The following is a 17,047-nucleotide window of genomic DNA, read 5'->3' on the forward strand; positions in this document are numbered from 1 at the left end:
AAATAACTCAACACGCAGCCATTAATGTCTAAACCGCTGGCAACACAAGTGAGTACATCCCTAAGTGAAACTGTCCAAATTGGGCGCAATTAGCCATTTTCCCTCCCCGGTGTCATGTGACTCATTAGTGTTACAAGGTATCAGGTGTAAATGGGGAGCAGGTGTTTTATGTGTTATCGCTCTCACTCTCTCATACTGGTCACTGGAAGTTCAACATGGCATCTCATGGCAAAGAACTCTCTGAGGATCTGAAAAAAATAATTTTTGCTATACATAAAGATGGCCTAGGCTATAAGACGATTGCCAAGACTGAAATTGAGCTGCAGCACGGTGGCCAAGACCATACGGCGGTTTAATAGGACAGGTACCACTCAGAACAGGCCTCACCATGGTTGACCAAAGAAGTTGAGTGCACATGCTCAGCGTCATATCCAGAGGTTGTCTTGGGAAATAGACGTATGAGTGCTGCCAGCATTGCTGCAGAGGTTGAAGGGGTGGGGGTCTCAGCCTGTCAGTGCTCAGACCATACACTGCACACTGCATCAAACTGGTCTGCATGGCTGTGATCCCAGAAGGAAGCTTCTTCTAAAGATGATCACAAGAAAGCCCGCAAACAGTTTGCTGAAGACAAGCAGACTAAGGACATGGATTACTGGAACCATGTCCTGTGGTCTGATGAGACCAAGATAAACTTATTTGGTTCAGATGGTGTCAAGCATGTGTGGCAGCAACCAGGTGAGGAGTACAAAGACAAGTGTGTCTTGCCTACAGTCAAGCATGGTGGTGAGAGTGTCATAGTCTGGGGCTGCATGTGTGTTGTTGGCACTGGGGAGCTACAGTTCATTGAGGGAACCATGAATGCCAACATGTACTGTGACATATTGAAGCAGAGCATGATCCCCTCCCTTCAGAGACTGGCCTGCAGGGCAGTATTCTAACATGATAACGACCTCAAACACACCTCCAAGGTGACCACTGGCTTGCTAACGAAGCTGAGGGTAAAGGTGATGGACCGGCCAAGCATGTCTCCAGACCTAAACCCTATTGAGCATCTGTGGGGCATCCTCAAATGGAAGGTGAATGAGCGCAAGGTCTCTAACATCCACCAGCTCTGTGATGTAGTAATGGAGGAGTGGAAGAGGACTCCAGTGGCAACCTGTGAAGCTCTGGTGAACTCCATGTCCAAGAGGGTTAAGGCAGTGCTCAAAATAATGGTGGCCATACAAAATATTTACACTTTGGGCCTAGTTTGGAAATTTTCACTTAGGGGTGTACTCACTTTTGTTGCCAGCGGTTTAGACATTAATGGCTGCGTGTTAAGTTATTTTGAGGGGACAGCAAATTGACACTGTTATACAAGCTGTACACTCACTACTTTACATTGTAGCAAAATTTAATTTTTTCAGTGTTGTCACATGAAAATATATAATACATTATTTACAAAAATGTGAGGGGTGTACTCACTTTTGTGAGATACTGTATTTTGCAATGAAGAATGGGCAAAAATGTCACTCTGTAAATGTTCAAAGCTTGTAGAGACATCCCCAAAAAGGCTTGCAGCTGTAATTGCAGTGAAAGGTGGCTCTACAAAGTATTGACTCAGGGGGGCTAAATACAAATGCACGCCACACTTTTCACATATTTATTTGTAAAAAAATGTTGAAAACCATTTATCATTTTCCTTCCACTTCACAATTATGTGCCACTTTATGTTTGTCTATCACATAAAATCCCAATAAAATACATTTACGTTTTTGGTTGTAATATGACAAAATGTAGACAATTTGAAGGGGTATGAATACTTTTTCAAGGCACTGTATGTCTGGTCTGTATCTTTTATCTGCAGTCTACATAAACAAATATAAAAGTGATCTTTCAGACAAATCAGTATGATCCTACTTGATATATTCTAGTGACTGAAATTTACAAGGTAAAATGTTATGATTGTATTCTAAATTGAAATGTGAATGGTTACACTGTGTTCTGCATCTTATTTTATAGAGCCATTGTATAAAATTCGATAAGTCTGCTGGAATTATTGAGATGGTCATGGACAGATTTACAGTTGAAAATGAGGGCACATACACTATACAAATTCAGGATGGAAAAGCCAAGAACCAGTCTTCATTAGTTCTCATTGGAGATGGTATGGTTAACTGTATGAATGTGAATGAAACTGTAGAATTACATGAAAGACTAGTCGTCATTTTAAAGTTGATTATAAGCATAAAAACAGTTAAAGAGTTACTTCACTCTAGAAAAAAACAATTAAAAGTTAGCAGTTACAAATCCTCTAGCTGATGACTTTTAATAACAGGACACTAACCTGTACAGAGATCCAGCACTATCCTCACTTGGACTAGTTCTTCACTAGCCTTCAGGTTCCTGGTGCTAACATCTTAAGTGTGGGCAGCCAGCTGTGCAGTCAGCTGCCTACTGTGCAAGCGTGAGCCGTGCTGTGCTTTCTGAATAGTTTTCTGGGACCTGTGACATGTCACAGAAGACTAAGGGGAGGGAGGAGGAGAGGAGAACTTCCACTTGGATTGCATAGGGGTGGGAGTGGGTACCTGTCAAAACTAGGTACCTGCTCCCCCCCAAAAAAGGCATACTAATTTTTTGCAGAGGAGGGGGGGGGGTGGAGGACTTAAAGCTCGTATTTTCTTTTTTGGATGAGGTTCTGCTTTAAGGTTTTCATGTAACTTAAAGCAGACCTTCATCCATGAATATGGCTGTCTCTCCTCTGCCTTCTCCTCCTCCCTCTTACACAATTGATATTTTTTTTAAATGTTTTTAATTTTTACATGGTTAACTTTCTCAACCTTTGTACTAGGGGAGGATGACATATGAAGTGCAATCTTGTGCATGTGCAGCCACACTATGGAGATTATAGGACCTGGCAGAGCAGCCTGGTGTGTCTGCACATGCGGGATGTTCTGGCTCTGCTAGGTCTCATAGATGATGTAGTGTGTCTGTGCATGTGCAAGCATTTGGGCCAAAATGGTGGCAAGGGAGCACAGTGACAGAGAAAGATATTGCGACATGGAAAAGCATGCAGAAGCAATGGTCAGAGAATAAAAAAAAAATGCTAAGTGGGGGTGAAGTTACTTTTTAAGCAAAAAACACAGTTGGAAGAGCTAAAACCGCTGATGACATTTTTTCACCTCCCGTGTCTCTTCTGAAAATATTCCTTACTTCTTGTCCCGAAATTTCTCTAGGAAGATAACAAAAAAGCACTTTTATTTTAGCAGAGTAGGTAATCACCTAACAAGCTTTTATTATTGCGCTTGTCTCTGTTGGGAAGATTGCCCTTCACTTTATGTACTAAAAAAGCAATTGAGTGCCTCTTTTCTTAAAACTAACAGAATGGTTAGTACTCCTGCCTTACAGCACTATGGTGATTTGGTTTGAATCCAACCATGATGACGCTATCTGCATAGCGTTTGCATGTTCTCATTGTGCTTGTGTGGGTTTACTTCCACACTTCAAAACATGCTGGTAGGTAAATTGGCTTTTGATTAAATAGTAAAATGTGTATAAATGCATGTGAGGTAGAGACAATAGATTGTAAGCTTCTTGAAGGCAGGGACTGATATGAATAGTACAATATACGTAAAGTGCTGCATAAAATAGTCGGCACTATAAATACCTCTAATAAATAAATGTGTACATTTTTATTGCTGTTTCCAGTAGAATTTAGAGTTTACAGTATAATTTTTAAAGAATCTTAAAAACGGGAATGTCCCCTAATATCAACTAGTTAATGTAAATCATTAGAGATGCAAAAATGCCTTTGCTATTATTCTCTGAGAGCAAAACTAAAATTTAAGAATGATTTCACTTGCCGTTGTATATTTAATTTGTCTTTTTTATCTATGCACATTGCTTAGTTTTAATGCATTTTATCTTTACATTCACAGCCTTCAAGGCAGTACTAGCTGAAGCTGAGTTCCAGAGGAAGGAATACATTAGAAAGCAAGGTATAATGGAATAATAAGTATTGCATCAAGTAAATGATATACATTCATAAACATTGCTGTGTTTTTACAGTTCAACAAGTGCTCCTCTAATTAACATGCATTCAACACAGCTTGTTAATATTGAAACATGATAAACAGAAAATAGTATGAAATTACGTCCTGCCTTTTAGTTGCAGGGGTTAAAGTGTTATCCATATCACACCTGCGTTAAAGAGGCAGGTTCATTAGAGTGGCACAACTGCAGTAAATCGTAAAAAAATTATGCTATGAGTTTCTCCTTCAGTAATTGCTGGAATTTATCATTTAAAATGGAATTTGAACACACACCATTACACTTAACGTAAAGTGGAAAAGTACTGTCTATTCATTCCCTTATGGTAATAGCTCTGATGAAAGTGCTTCATACACCCTCATCATATCCAACATTTTAAAATTAGTTTCATGGCATTTTATAGAATGTAATCATTCATATATTTCACAGAATTAATGTGACATAGTTCATCATTTTGATGTGATGCTGTTATTATGCAATATGTTATGTTTACTAGTGGCTCTAAAAAGTTAGGTGCTGATGCAGGGGTTTAACTTCAGATGCTGTACAACTTATCTGTGTTGAGGAACCAGATCATTCATTTTAAATTTGAGCAGACTGATTCTGAGAACTTTAAAATAATAAGTACATATCATGAACAGTTAAAGCTTAAAGAGGCTATCTCAAAAAATGTAAAAGACACTACTGGACTTCCTGATGTGCCATTATCTATCATTGTTTTGTTGCAAACAGGGCTATAGCCACATTTTAAAAATATCAGTTTGCAGGATTTGATCAGATATTATATATGTTGGGGTGCATAGGAGTCAGAGAGGCTTAGTAATCTTATTTGCCACTGCTGAGAACAATCTACCAGGTTGACATATTCATACAATATGGAGGCACTCATGACCATTCCCTGCAGTGACAGTGGTAGCAGTAATTCTGCTTTAACCAGATATTGTTTTACTGTTCATATTTGGATAGAAATTTGGGGATTTGCTGGAGTGTATGTGCATTGTATTAGGTTTTCCACTCTATATCAGAAGCAGACTGTTTCTTCTATCTGACTTCTGCATATTTGTGGCCTCCTTCCACCCTCCCCCCCAATATGTTGGGTTCAACATCTGTGATTTCAGCATACAGCACACATATTAAACCTTTTTTAAATTATTCTCTCCATACTTATTCTTTATCAGCAATCTGAAGAGTGAAGTTGTTACAATAAACTGACTTACTGCCGCCATATGCCATATTTTCCTCTTATGCCCAGGGTACAGGAATACACAGGTATAACAGGAATATACAACTAAGAAGTATCAATGATCAGCCAGTAAACAGACCTGATTTAGGGAAAAAAATTACAATCAGTTCACCGAATACTTGTACAAATAAATAATAATCAAACCAAAGCTGTTTCTGATGCTAAGTTTAATTTCTCCAATGTACAGGCCCCCATTTCCAGGAATATTTGTACTGGGAGGTATCAGAGGAATGTGAAGTTTTGCTTGTTTGCAAGGTATGGGTAATCGCTTAACTGCTCATGTTCTATCAAAAAAAAAATATCTATTGTTTTCTGTTCTACTGATGTAGCTAGCCTGTGATGAATTCCTTCCACAAAAATGTTTTATGCCAGAAAGAGATAGTCTTGTAATGTATGAGCATTGGTATGTAAGGAAAAAAATATATTCAGTGTAATATATTTATCGCTACCCCCGCAGGAGCCACTTGGTTGATTTTTCTCTGTTCTTTGCCTTGACTCAGTGAAGGTCCTCGGCCCCTCTGACACACCTGGTTGAATGAAAGTTGCTGCAAGCACTTATATAACACAAGCACAGATACTTTAAAGGCGGGTGAGAATTAGTGCCAGGAAATAGACACAAGACAATTTAGTGGTAAATTAAATCAATGTATTGGTATTGTTTAGAGTAAATGGTGGTATAAACATAAATGAGCAGATAAAGGGTAGATTCAGACACAGTCTACTAGACAGTATAATCATTATGCCAAAGTAACTTAGAATAAAGTGCTGTATCACTAGACTAAAATCAACTCATTAGTCAACAATAAACAGTACATATAAGCAATAACTGCAGTGTGGTTAGGAATAATATAATTGAACCCTCTGTTGATAACCCTTTCTTTGGTGGCTAGGATTGGAGGAAGTGCATGGCGGTTATCGCCTGGTTGGATACAGGTGGAGCAGGTGACACAACAAGTACAAGCACCTATGGCTGAGTTCTGAGATGACAATACTTTGTCTGCTGCAGATACTGTAGTTTGGGACACTTTCAAGGCAGTAATGAGAGGGCAATATATATCTGCCATCAAGGCTGTCTGTAAAGAAAATAATGTGGAAAGGGAGAGGTTGCAGTCTGAAGAGCATAGGATGGAGGTGGAATACATGGCTGCCCCTGGGGATGCCACTTTTTGCATCCTTGGAGGGAGCTAAGCATCAGCGTGCTTTGTATGGCAGTAATTCCGCGCTTAGGAAGAGAAGGGACTGCTGCCCCCCTACAAATGAATATCACCAAGTGTGATATCCAAAAAATGGGTAATGATCTAAACAGGGGTGTTGGCGCTGTCCGGCTATATGCACATAAAGGTATATAAAAAACTACTCAAATAAATAAAGCAGAAGTACTTGTGAAAGAGGTGATGCGTGTAAACAATACGTGACAGGGCTAGGGTGTATTAAATGCAAACAATACCCTAGGCAGATAATAATACTAATAAAGTGCTGCGTGCTCCTAAAAAAAAAAAAAAAAAAAAAAAAAAAAAATGAAAAATGTGCCTTAGTCCCAATTAATCAAATGTCCATATGTATGTAAAAGAATATACCACTAATGCAAAGTGTGTAAAATACAACCAGTCTCCCTGGCATAAAAATGCAGTAAAGTGCAAAGTGCTCCTGAACAAATGTGTCTTAATCTCAATGCATCAAATACCATAAAAATAAATAAAAATAAAAAATAAATAAATAAAAAATGTACCCGCAGGTGAATAAACAATAGTGGCAATCAAAACAGAAATTTTGCAAATCAAGCACACAATGGAAAAAATAATAATTTAGAAGATATCCCCAACAAGTGTGCATAAAAATATATAGAAAGGTATGTAAATGTCCAAAGTTCAAAATCCCAAAAAAAAAAAAAAAATGTGTCCTTATAGTGAAAAAACAGTGATCTCAGCTTTAACTGATGTAGTCCCCGTCCTCCACCGCACACCCACTCGTGCTTGCACTCACCGGACTACCTCACCCCTGCAGGGGTAAAGGCATATGTGGAAAAATCCCACGATGGCGAATCCAGGGGGGGGGGGGTTTCCTCCGTTGAAGGGTGTTATGTCCTTAGTAATATCCCCAGTAACGAACATCCATGTAAAGTGAGGAAGAAGGAAACTTCATAGCGTAACTCCACAAAAATTATATGAATTTTATTGATAAAAGTCCATGACAAACGTGCTAAAAAGTAAATCGTAAAAACAAATGTAAAAAACGCCGGAGCTGACAGTGCTCCAGAAGCCGGGTCTCAGCTGTTGAGCAGCGTGGTGTGGCGTGCGTTCCACCGCTCACAGCTGTAAACCGGAACAAACACAGAGAAGGTACTGACGTGTGCGTATCACGAGGCCACGCCTTACGCGTTTCGTCATCAAGACGTCAAGATGGCCGCGCCTCAGATGACGTCTTGATGACGAAACGCGTAAGGCGTGGCCTCGTGATACGCACACGTCAGTACCTTCTCTGTGTTTGTTCCGGTTTACAGCTGTTAGCGGTGGAACGCACGCCACACCACGCTGCTCAACAGCTGAGACCCGGCTTCTGGAGCACTGTCAGCTCCGGCGTTTTTTACATTTGTTTTTACGATTTACATTTTAGCACGTTTGTCATGGACTTTTATCAATAAAATTCATATAATTTTTGTGGAGTTACGCTATGAAGTTTCCTTCTTCCTCACTTTACATGGATGTTCGTTACTGGGGATATTACTAAGGACATAACACCCTTCAACGGAGGAAACCCCCCCCCCCCTGGATTCGCCATCGTGGGATTTTTCCACATATGCCTTTACCCCTGCAGGGGTGAGGTAGTCCGGTGAGTGCAAGCACGAGTGGGTGTGCGGTGGAGGACGGGGACTACATCAGTTAAAGCTGAGATCACTGTTTTTTCACTATAAGGACACATTTTTTTTTTTTTTTTGGGATTTTGAACTTTGGACATTTACATACCTTTCTATATATTTTTATGCACACTTGTTGGGGATATCTTCTAAATTATTATTTTTTCCATTGTGTGCTTGATTTGCAAAATTTCTGTTTTGATTGCCACTATTGTTTATTCACCTGCGGGTACATTTTTTATTTATTTATTTTTTATTTTTATTTATTTTTATGGTATTTGATGCATTGAGATTAAGACACATTTGTTCAGGAGCACTTTGCACTTTACTGCATTTTTATGCCAGGGAGACTGGTTGTATTTTACACACTTTGCATTAGTGGTATATTCTTTTACATACATATGGACATTTGATTAATTGGGACTAAGGCACATTTTTCATTTTTTTTTTTTTTTTTTTTTTTTTTTTTTTTTTTTAGGAGCACGCAGCACTTTATTAGTATTATTATCTGCCTAGGGTATTGTTTGCATTTAATACACCCTAGCCCTGTCAGCGTGCTTTGTTTGACACAAACCTTGTGCACACTACATTGCTTCTTAGAGCTGAATCACTTTTTGAAAGGGTGACAAAAATGGTAAGATAATTGGCAATGCTGGTGGCAGATCAGAGGGCTCCGGTCAGTGTACCATGTATACGCTCTCAAACGGGGGACAAGGTTACAGACCCTGAGGTTGTTATGCAACATTTTGTTGAGTACGATTCAGCTTTAAATCCTCCTATACCGTCTTATGATGGGGGAATTGATAGACCTTCTGTCGAAAGAAAAAGAATACTATAACTGGTATAGAGTGCACTCTAGGAGAATGGTTAGGATATGGTGCAATGTCCTCTTAGAGGTATCTCTTGGGATAAGCAATTGGCAAATGTCTCTGTGGAGCAGCTATGGGGAAGGCAGTCCTTTGTCCAATCTCCTTAGCCAGCTAGTGTTGGGGCCCAGTTTTCCCAGTGGTGAATATCAGTACAGCCCCAGTAAAACTTGTAGGCAGTGAATAAAGCTACTAGATAACTGTATAGTCGGCTCCTAAAGGGCTCAGTCAGCCTATAAGCAGATGGTATATCACTGCAATACCAACAAGCAGTCCCAGCAATATTGCAGCTCACAATTCAGTCACACACAGCCATTAGTCCTCCTTCAGTTCTGCACCTAGGTAGTTCAACTTGTCAGAACACCAGGACTCTGCCTTCTTCATTTCGCTTGGGTGACCGATATGCAACAAGCGATGCACACCGGACAGCGATGTGCACTCTCTGGTTGTAACCAATACAGTCTGGGAAAATGCAGCTCTTTCCCTGACAGTCTCTTTCTGGAGAATGTAATTCAAAAACTCTTGACTTCCACAGTAGAATCTCTTCTCTGGACTACAGTTCCCATAATGTAGTGTTGTCTCACAGTCTGTTGAACACTTCCTGCTAAGCATCTCTCTCCCCTTGCTGGAAACAGACGTTAACCAGTTCAGCACCACAGGGCAGTAACTATAGAGAGCAGCTGCAGCAAGTGTTTCACTCACTCTCTATTCTTATCCAAGCACTTGGCTATTTATATATATATTTAATTCTTAGCCAAGCACTTGGATATATATATATATATATATATATATATATATATATATATATATATATATATATATATATATATATATATACAGTATCTCACAAAAGTGAGTACACCCCTCACATTTTTGTAAATATTTTATAATATCTTTTCATGTGACAACACTGAAGAAATGACACTTTGCTACAATGTAAAGTAGTGAGTGTACAGCTTGTATAACAGTGTCAATTTGCTGTCCCCTTAAAATAACTCAACACAAAGCCATTAGGCTGGGTTCACACTGGTCCGACAAACGCTCCGACATTGGGAGCTCATGTCGCATGACGTGTGAAATTTAATGTTTCCCTATGGGAGCCGTCCTAACTGGTCCGACACAAGTCGTTCCGACTTTAGAAATGCTCCCTGTACTACTTTGGTCCGACTTTGATCCTACTTCAGCCTATTGACTATCATTGAAGTCGGATCAAAGTCGGATTGCCGTCTCGCATGATCCGACTTCGGCACGCGACTTGTGCTCAGATCATCTTGAGGGGGAACTCCGCGCCAAATTTTAGATAAAAATCCGGCATGGGTTCCCCCTCCAAGAGCATACCAGGCCCTTGGGTCTGGTATGGAACTTGAGGGGAACCCCCTACGCCGAAAAAGCGGCGTGGGGGGTCCCCCCAATCCATACCAGACCCTTATCCGAGCACGCAGCCCGGCCGGACAGGAATGGGGGTGGGGACGAGCGAGCGCCCCCCCCCCTCCTGAACTGTACCAGGCCGCATGCCCTCAACATGGGGGGTTGTTGCCTTGGGGGAGGGGGGCGCGCTGCGGCCCCCCCACCCCAAAGCACCTTGTCCCCATGTTGATGAGGACAAGGGCCTCTTCCCGACAACCCTGGCCGTTGGTTGTCGGGGTCTGCGGGCGGGGGGCTTATCGGAATCCGGGAGCCCCCTTTAATAAGGGAGCCCCCAGATCCCGGCCCCCCACCCTATGTGAATGAGTATGGGGTACAGCGTACCCCTACCCATTCACCTAGGAAAAAAGTGTCAATTTAAAAAAAAACACTACACAGATTTTTAAAGCATTTTATTAGACAGCTCCGGGGGTCTTCTTCCGACTTCGGGGGTCTCTCCGGTTCTTCTCCACGCTCTCCGGATCTTCTGCCGGGCTCCTCCGCTCTCTTCTGCTCTTTTGCCGCTCTTTTGCTAAAGCGGAGGAGCCTGGTCTTCAATCTTCTGCCTTCTGCCTTCTGCCCTCTTCTCCTGATGTTGACACGACGCTCTCTGGGGCTAGAATGCTCTCTGTGCGCTCTGCTCTGACTTATATAGGCGGTGACCCCGCCCCCTTATGCCGTCACAGTCCCTGGGCATGCTGGGACTGTGACGTTTTAGGGGGCGTGGTCATCACCCGATGACCACGCCCCCTTATGCCGTCATAGTCCCAGCATGCCCAGGGACTGTGACGGCATAAGGGGGCGGGGTTACCGCCTATATAAGTCAGAGCAGAGCGCACAGAGAGCATTCTAGCCCCAGAGAGCGTCGTGTCAACATCAGGAGAAGAGGGCAGAAGGCAGAAGGCAGAAGGCAGAAGATTGAAGACCAGGCTCCTCCGCTTTAGCAAAAGAGCGGCAAAAGAGCAGAAGAGAGCGGAGGAGCCCGGCAGAAGATCCGGAGAGCGTGGAGAAGAACCGGAGAGACCCCCGAAGTCGGAAGAAGACCCCCGGAGCTGTCTAATAAAATGCTTTAAAAATCTGTGTAGTGTTTTTTTTTAAATTGACACTTTTTTCCTAGGTGAATGGGTAGGGGTACGCTGTACCCCATACTCATTCACATAGGGTGGGGGGCCGGGATCTGGGGGCTCCCTTATTAAAGGGGGCTCCCGGATTCCGATAAGCCCCCCGCCCGCAGACCCCGACAACCAACGGCCAGGGTTGTCGGGAAGAGGCCCTTGTCCTCATCAACATGGGGACAAGGTGCTTTGGGGTGGGGGGGCCGCAGCGCGCCCCCTCCCCCAAGGCACCACCCCCCATGTTGAGGGCATGCGGCCTGGTACGGTTCAGGAGGGGGGGGCGCTCACTCGTCCCCACCCCCATTCCTGCCTGGCCGGGCTGCGTGCTCGGATAAGGGTCTGGTATGGATTGGGGGCGACCCCCCACGCCGTTTTTTCGGCGTGGGGGGTTCCCCTCAAGGTCCATACCAGACCCAAGGGCCTGGTATGCCTCTGGAGGGGGAACCCATGCCGGTTTTTTATTTAAAATTTGGCGCGGAGTTCCCCCCTAAAGATTCATACCAAACACAGTGCCGGCATTGGCGGGGATCCAAGTCGGATCCCCGTTCATTGAAAGTCGGACACATGCCGGCATCATGTCGCAGGGCAAAGTCGGATCCAAAGTAGGACGGCTGTCGTGTCGCACCAGTGTGAACCCAGCCTCAATGTCTAAACCACTGGCAACAAAGGTGAGTACACCCCTAAGTGAAAATGTCCAAGTTGGGCCCAATTAGCCTTTTTTTTTTCCCCAGTGTCATGTTAGTGTTACAAGGTCTCAGGGGTGAATGGGGAGCAGGTGTGTTAAATTTTTTGTTATCACTCTCACTCTTTCATACTTATCACTGGAAGTGCAACGTGGCACCTCATGGCAAAGAACTCTTTGAGGATCTAATCAGAAACACACTTACACACACATTAGGTACACTTTTATCAGACACCAGTAACTTTTCTTGTACATTTTTTTGGAGGAAAACAGAAGTACCTGGAAGAGAGACAAGTGAATCTACCCATATGTTTTTGGGTTGTTGGAGGAAATGGCAGTGTCTAGATGAAATACATGCAATTTTATTTTTATTTTACAGGTGGCAAATATAAAGAAGGAAACAGTGTTTAAATGGTACAAGGATGAGATACCAACAGAATCACTGGATGCTCCTGATCTGCAACAAGGAGTGTGCATATTCCGCATTCCTAAGGTAGTATTTTAAAATCAAACCCTCACTGTGTTTTGTATACTGGGCCATAAGCTTGTTTACAAACAGCTCAATACTGTTTTTTCTATAGGTGTACAGATGAGTAGTCTGTTTCCTTTTATGATGATCTTAAATATAAAAAAAAAAATTATTTCTTTACAGTTGACAAAGAAAGATCAGGGTGAATATAAAGCAACGCTAAAAGATGAAAGAGGCCAAGATGTGTCTATTCTTGAACTATCTGGAAAAAGTAAATATGTATTTATTCTTTTATTCTTTATGAAAAGAATTAACAAATTTATATATATATAAGGCATGTTGGTAGTGTACTGCCCAATGCAGGTACCCCAAGCTTACCAAGAATGGTCTTCAGCTTTCCCCATTTGTATGAGAAAGGGTCATTGTGCTGTCTCTGTGCATATGTACAATAAGCTGCTGCATGGATTTATATGTCTGTAAACTGTAATTCTATTAATAGTTTTCTTATAAAAATAAAAAAAAAAACACAAAAACTTTTTGGTAGCTAAAAAAGTGTGATTTGTTACAGTTATTTTACATGTTATCACCCACTCTAAATAAGTTTTGTTTGGTGGTTCTCCTATATATATTGTAGAGATGGGTTGGGAGCTTGTGCCTAGCACATTATGAATTATGGTTATTGAGAGGATGCTTCCCCTACTTCTTAAGAATTTAAAGATCTGCTAGTACCAAAGATACCTATGTGAACATGTATAATAAGCCAGGAGTTAGTTTTGTAGCTACATCATATTTTGACAAGTTCTGGCAAGTAGTAAGCAGGGAATGTTTAGGTGTTGTTGATAAGAATAATAAATGGTTTTCTGGTCTATAATTTGTATAGTATCTCCCTATAACTCCCATTACTTTATAGGATACCTAACAGGATAGCTTTGTTACGTTTGCATTGTGTGATGACATGGCATGGCAAGATAATAGAATTTCACTTTAAATTTCACAGGCTGTAATTCATTTAATTACGATAGTTGTGCTCATCTTCCAAAAGCTAACTTCTCATAGGCTGCCCTATGTTCATTTAATTTCTCATTAAACTACAGAAAGTTTTTAAAAATCAAATTTTCAGGACAATATCTGTGAAGAGGAATTTCAAGTTATTAATTCTCAGCAATCCTACTCATTTAACCCCGTCATACATATACACACAGTGGGGTTATATAACTAAACTGGAGAGTGCAAAATCTGGTGCAGCTCTGCATGCAAACCAATCAGCTTCCATTTTTTTTTGTCCAAGCTCAATTGAACATGTTGAAGCTGATTGGCTACCATGCACAGCTACACCAGATTTTGCACTCTCCAGTTTTAGTAAATCAACCCCAATGTGTATTTTGTGTGTACATAAAATGATTTCAATCTTTGTATTTTATAACGAAAGATGGTAAAGCTAGTATAGTATTTGACATTACTATGCATCACAGTACATATCATAAAAATAATTCATTTATATATGCAGTTTCCATCCCAACAATATTTGCAACATTTTACTAAGCATACACTACAGCAAGAATTATATTTCTATAGACATTTACCTGAATAAACATTTTAGAGCAGCAATTATAATTCTGCTGTGTAAACAAAGTCAAATAACTAATCTGGCATTTTATACACAAGATCGGAATGATGATGAATAATGTGGGACTTTATTGCATGTCATGCCATCATGTGCTTGATTAAAAAGGAAATTGCCCTTCTGTAGATGTGTTTGCACCATATTGTTCTGGCTCTTATGTATTTATCTTTTCTTTTGAGTTTCTGTGTTTATAAATGCTTTTTCTCTCCCCAGTGTATGAAGACATTATTCTTGGAATGAGCAAAGTCAGTGGTAAGGCAATATTTCTTTCTTATTCCATTTACATATGATTAAGCAAAAGCCACTCAAGCAAAATACATCAATAGTCAGTTGCAAAGCAGTCCGTTTTAGGGGTCACCGGTGGAATGATAAGGGTCCATGCAATGATAGCTCAGTAAATACCTTTGAGAATAGAAACAGTTATGTAATTTCTTTATTTGTAAACATGTGTTAATAAGGGGTACTCATGGCACTAGTCAAAGTTTTTTCACATGTTTACTAAAGTCAGTTGTCTATTAGATGCGGTTAAAGAGGACCTGATCTCTGGTAGCAGTGTCCAAAAATGGCAAACATAGGGCAAATGACTTGGCACCAATATTGCCTATATGATTCCTAAAGCTGATCTTTTCTCCCTTACCAGCATACTATGCTTTGTTCTTCACTGTGTCTCTGTGTAGGGATGGCTCCCTTAATAAAGGCTGCCCCCTGATGAATAGTGAGCTGAAAACTGGTAAAATTGACAACGGGTAAATGTCCAACAAACAGCAGAAGAAGTTTAGATCATTCACATAATTCTGATAGCCAAGAGCTGAACAAAATCTTTTATGTCTTCCCTGAAGTCAGATGTGCTAAGAGAGAATAGTTAGGTATTTATAGCAACACCTCTTTTAACAAGCAGCCTCTCTGAGCACAGATGGGTCGATTTACTAAAACTGGAGAGTGCAAAATCTGGTGCAGCTGTGCATGGTAGCCAATTAGCTTCTAACTTCAGCTTGTTCAAATTAGTTTGGACAATTTGGACAAAAAAAAATCTGGAAGCTGATTGGTTTGTATGCAGAGCTGCACGAGATTTTGCACCCCAGAAGGTCCTAGACCTCACACATCCCTTGGCTTTTTCAATGAAGTTAATTAGTAAGGATGATCAAAACAGGAAAGTTCATAATTCAGAACTTTTGGATTCTCTTAAGTATTTGTCTTATTGTGGAGGACTATGACATTTAGAAATTCAAGCAGTCAAGATGTATTGTTGTTTGATACCTTGAACCTGGACAAATCTATATGTGTAAATTTGGTTGGATAGAATGGTTTGCAATTCACTGATTCATCTGGTCATCATACTGATTTGTCTATTACTGTTATGAGCTAAAGAAATTAAATTGTAAAGTCTTTTTTATTGAATATACACTATGACAGTGGCCGCTGGTGCTAAATATTTAGGGGGGGGCGGCAAACTAACTCCCTCCACCCCCCAGGGAGATGGACAGGAAGGCAGTGATCGCCGCAAGCAACCCCCCCCCCCCCCAGCGAGAGATGGATGGCAGACGGGAAGGCTGCTAGACTAACCTTAACATAGGAGGCAGGGGGAATGAGGAGCTGGGCCATTACTTCTCCTCCAGGCTGAAAAGGAAGTGTGTCCTGAGACACGATTGGCCAGTGTGTCCTGAGACACGATTGGGAGTCCTGGTCAATCAGGCCTCAGTACCTGCTTCCTGATTATACCATATATATATATATATATATATATATATATATATATATATACATACAGTGGGGATGGAAAGTATTCAGACTCCCTTAAATTTTTCACTCTTTGTTATATTGCAGCCATTTGCTAAAATCATTTAAGTTCATTTTTTTTTCCTCATTAATGTACACACAGCACCCCATATTGACAAAAAACAGAGAATTGTTGACATTTTTCCAGATTTATCAAAAAAGAAAAACTGAAATATCACATGGTCCTAAGTATTCAGACCCTTTGCTCAGTATTTAGTAGAAGCACCCTTTTGATCTAATACAGCCATGAGTCTTTTGGGGAAAGATGCAACAAGTTTTTCACACCTGGATTTGGGGATCCTCTGCTATTCCTCCTTGCAGATCCTCTCCAGTTCTGTCAGGTTGGATGGTAAACGTTGGTGGACAGCCATTTTTAGGTCTCTCCAGAGATGCTCAATTGGGTTTAAGTCAGGGCTCTGGCTGGGCCATTCAAGAACAGTCACAGAGTTGTTGTGAAGCCACGCCTTCGTTATTTTAGCTGTGTGCTTAGGGTCATTGTCTGGTTGGAAGGTAAACCTTCAGCCCAGTCTGAGGTCATGAGCACTCTGGAGAAGGTTTTTGTCCAGGATATCCCTGTACTTGGCCACATTCATCTTTCCCTCAATTGCAACCAGTCGTCCTGTCCCTGCAGCTGAAAAACACCCCCACAGCATGATGCTGCCACCACCATGCTTCACTGTTGGGACTGTATTGGACAGGTGATGAGCAGTGCCGCTTAGAATTAAGGCCAAAAAGTTCTATCTTGGTCTCATCAGAGCAGAGAATCTTATTTCTCACCATCTTGGAGTCCTTCAGGTGTTTTTTTAGCAAACTCCATGCGGGCTTTCATGTGTCTTGCACTGGGCCACTCTGCCATGAAGCCCCGACTGGTGGAGGACTGCAGTGATGGTTGACTTTGTACAACTTTCTCCCATCTCCCGACTGCATCTCTGGAGCTCAGCCACAGTGATCTTTGGGTTCTTCTTTACCTCTCTCACCAAGGCCC

The 17,047-nt window shown here is 41.3% G+C and overlaps 1 protein-coding gene across 2 annotated transcripts in view; it reads left to right on the forward strand.

The window, feature by feature from the left end:
* Positions 1-17,047, forward strand: part of MYOM2 (myomesin 2) — a 241,805-nt gene that overhangs the window by 197,740 nt on the left and 27,018 nt on the right. For both annotated transcript variants that reach the window (XM_073626642.1, XM_073626643.1), the window contains 6 exons: positions 2,002-2,146; positions 3,918-3,977; positions 5,460-5,527; positions 12,573-12,686; positions 12,846-12,933; positions 14,500-14,538. In XM_073626642.1, the coding sequence (XP_073482743.1) occupies positions 2,002-2,146; positions 3,918-3,977; positions 5,460-5,527; positions 12,573-12,686; positions 12,846-12,933; positions 14,500-14,538 (514 nt within the window). The remainder of the gene's footprint in view (positions 1-2,001; positions 2,147-3,917; positions 3,978-5,459; positions 5,528-12,572; positions 12,687-12,845; positions 12,934-14,499; positions 14,539-17,047) is intronic.

The sequence above is a fragment of the Aquarana catesbeiana genome, linkage group LG04 (assembly GCF_042186555.1).
Source record: "Aquarana catesbeiana isolate 2022-GZ linkage group LG04, ASM4218655v1, whole genome shotgun sequence".
NCBI classification, from domain to species: Eukaryota; Metazoa; Chordata; class Amphibia; order Anura; family Ranidae; genus Aquarana; species Aquarana catesbeiana.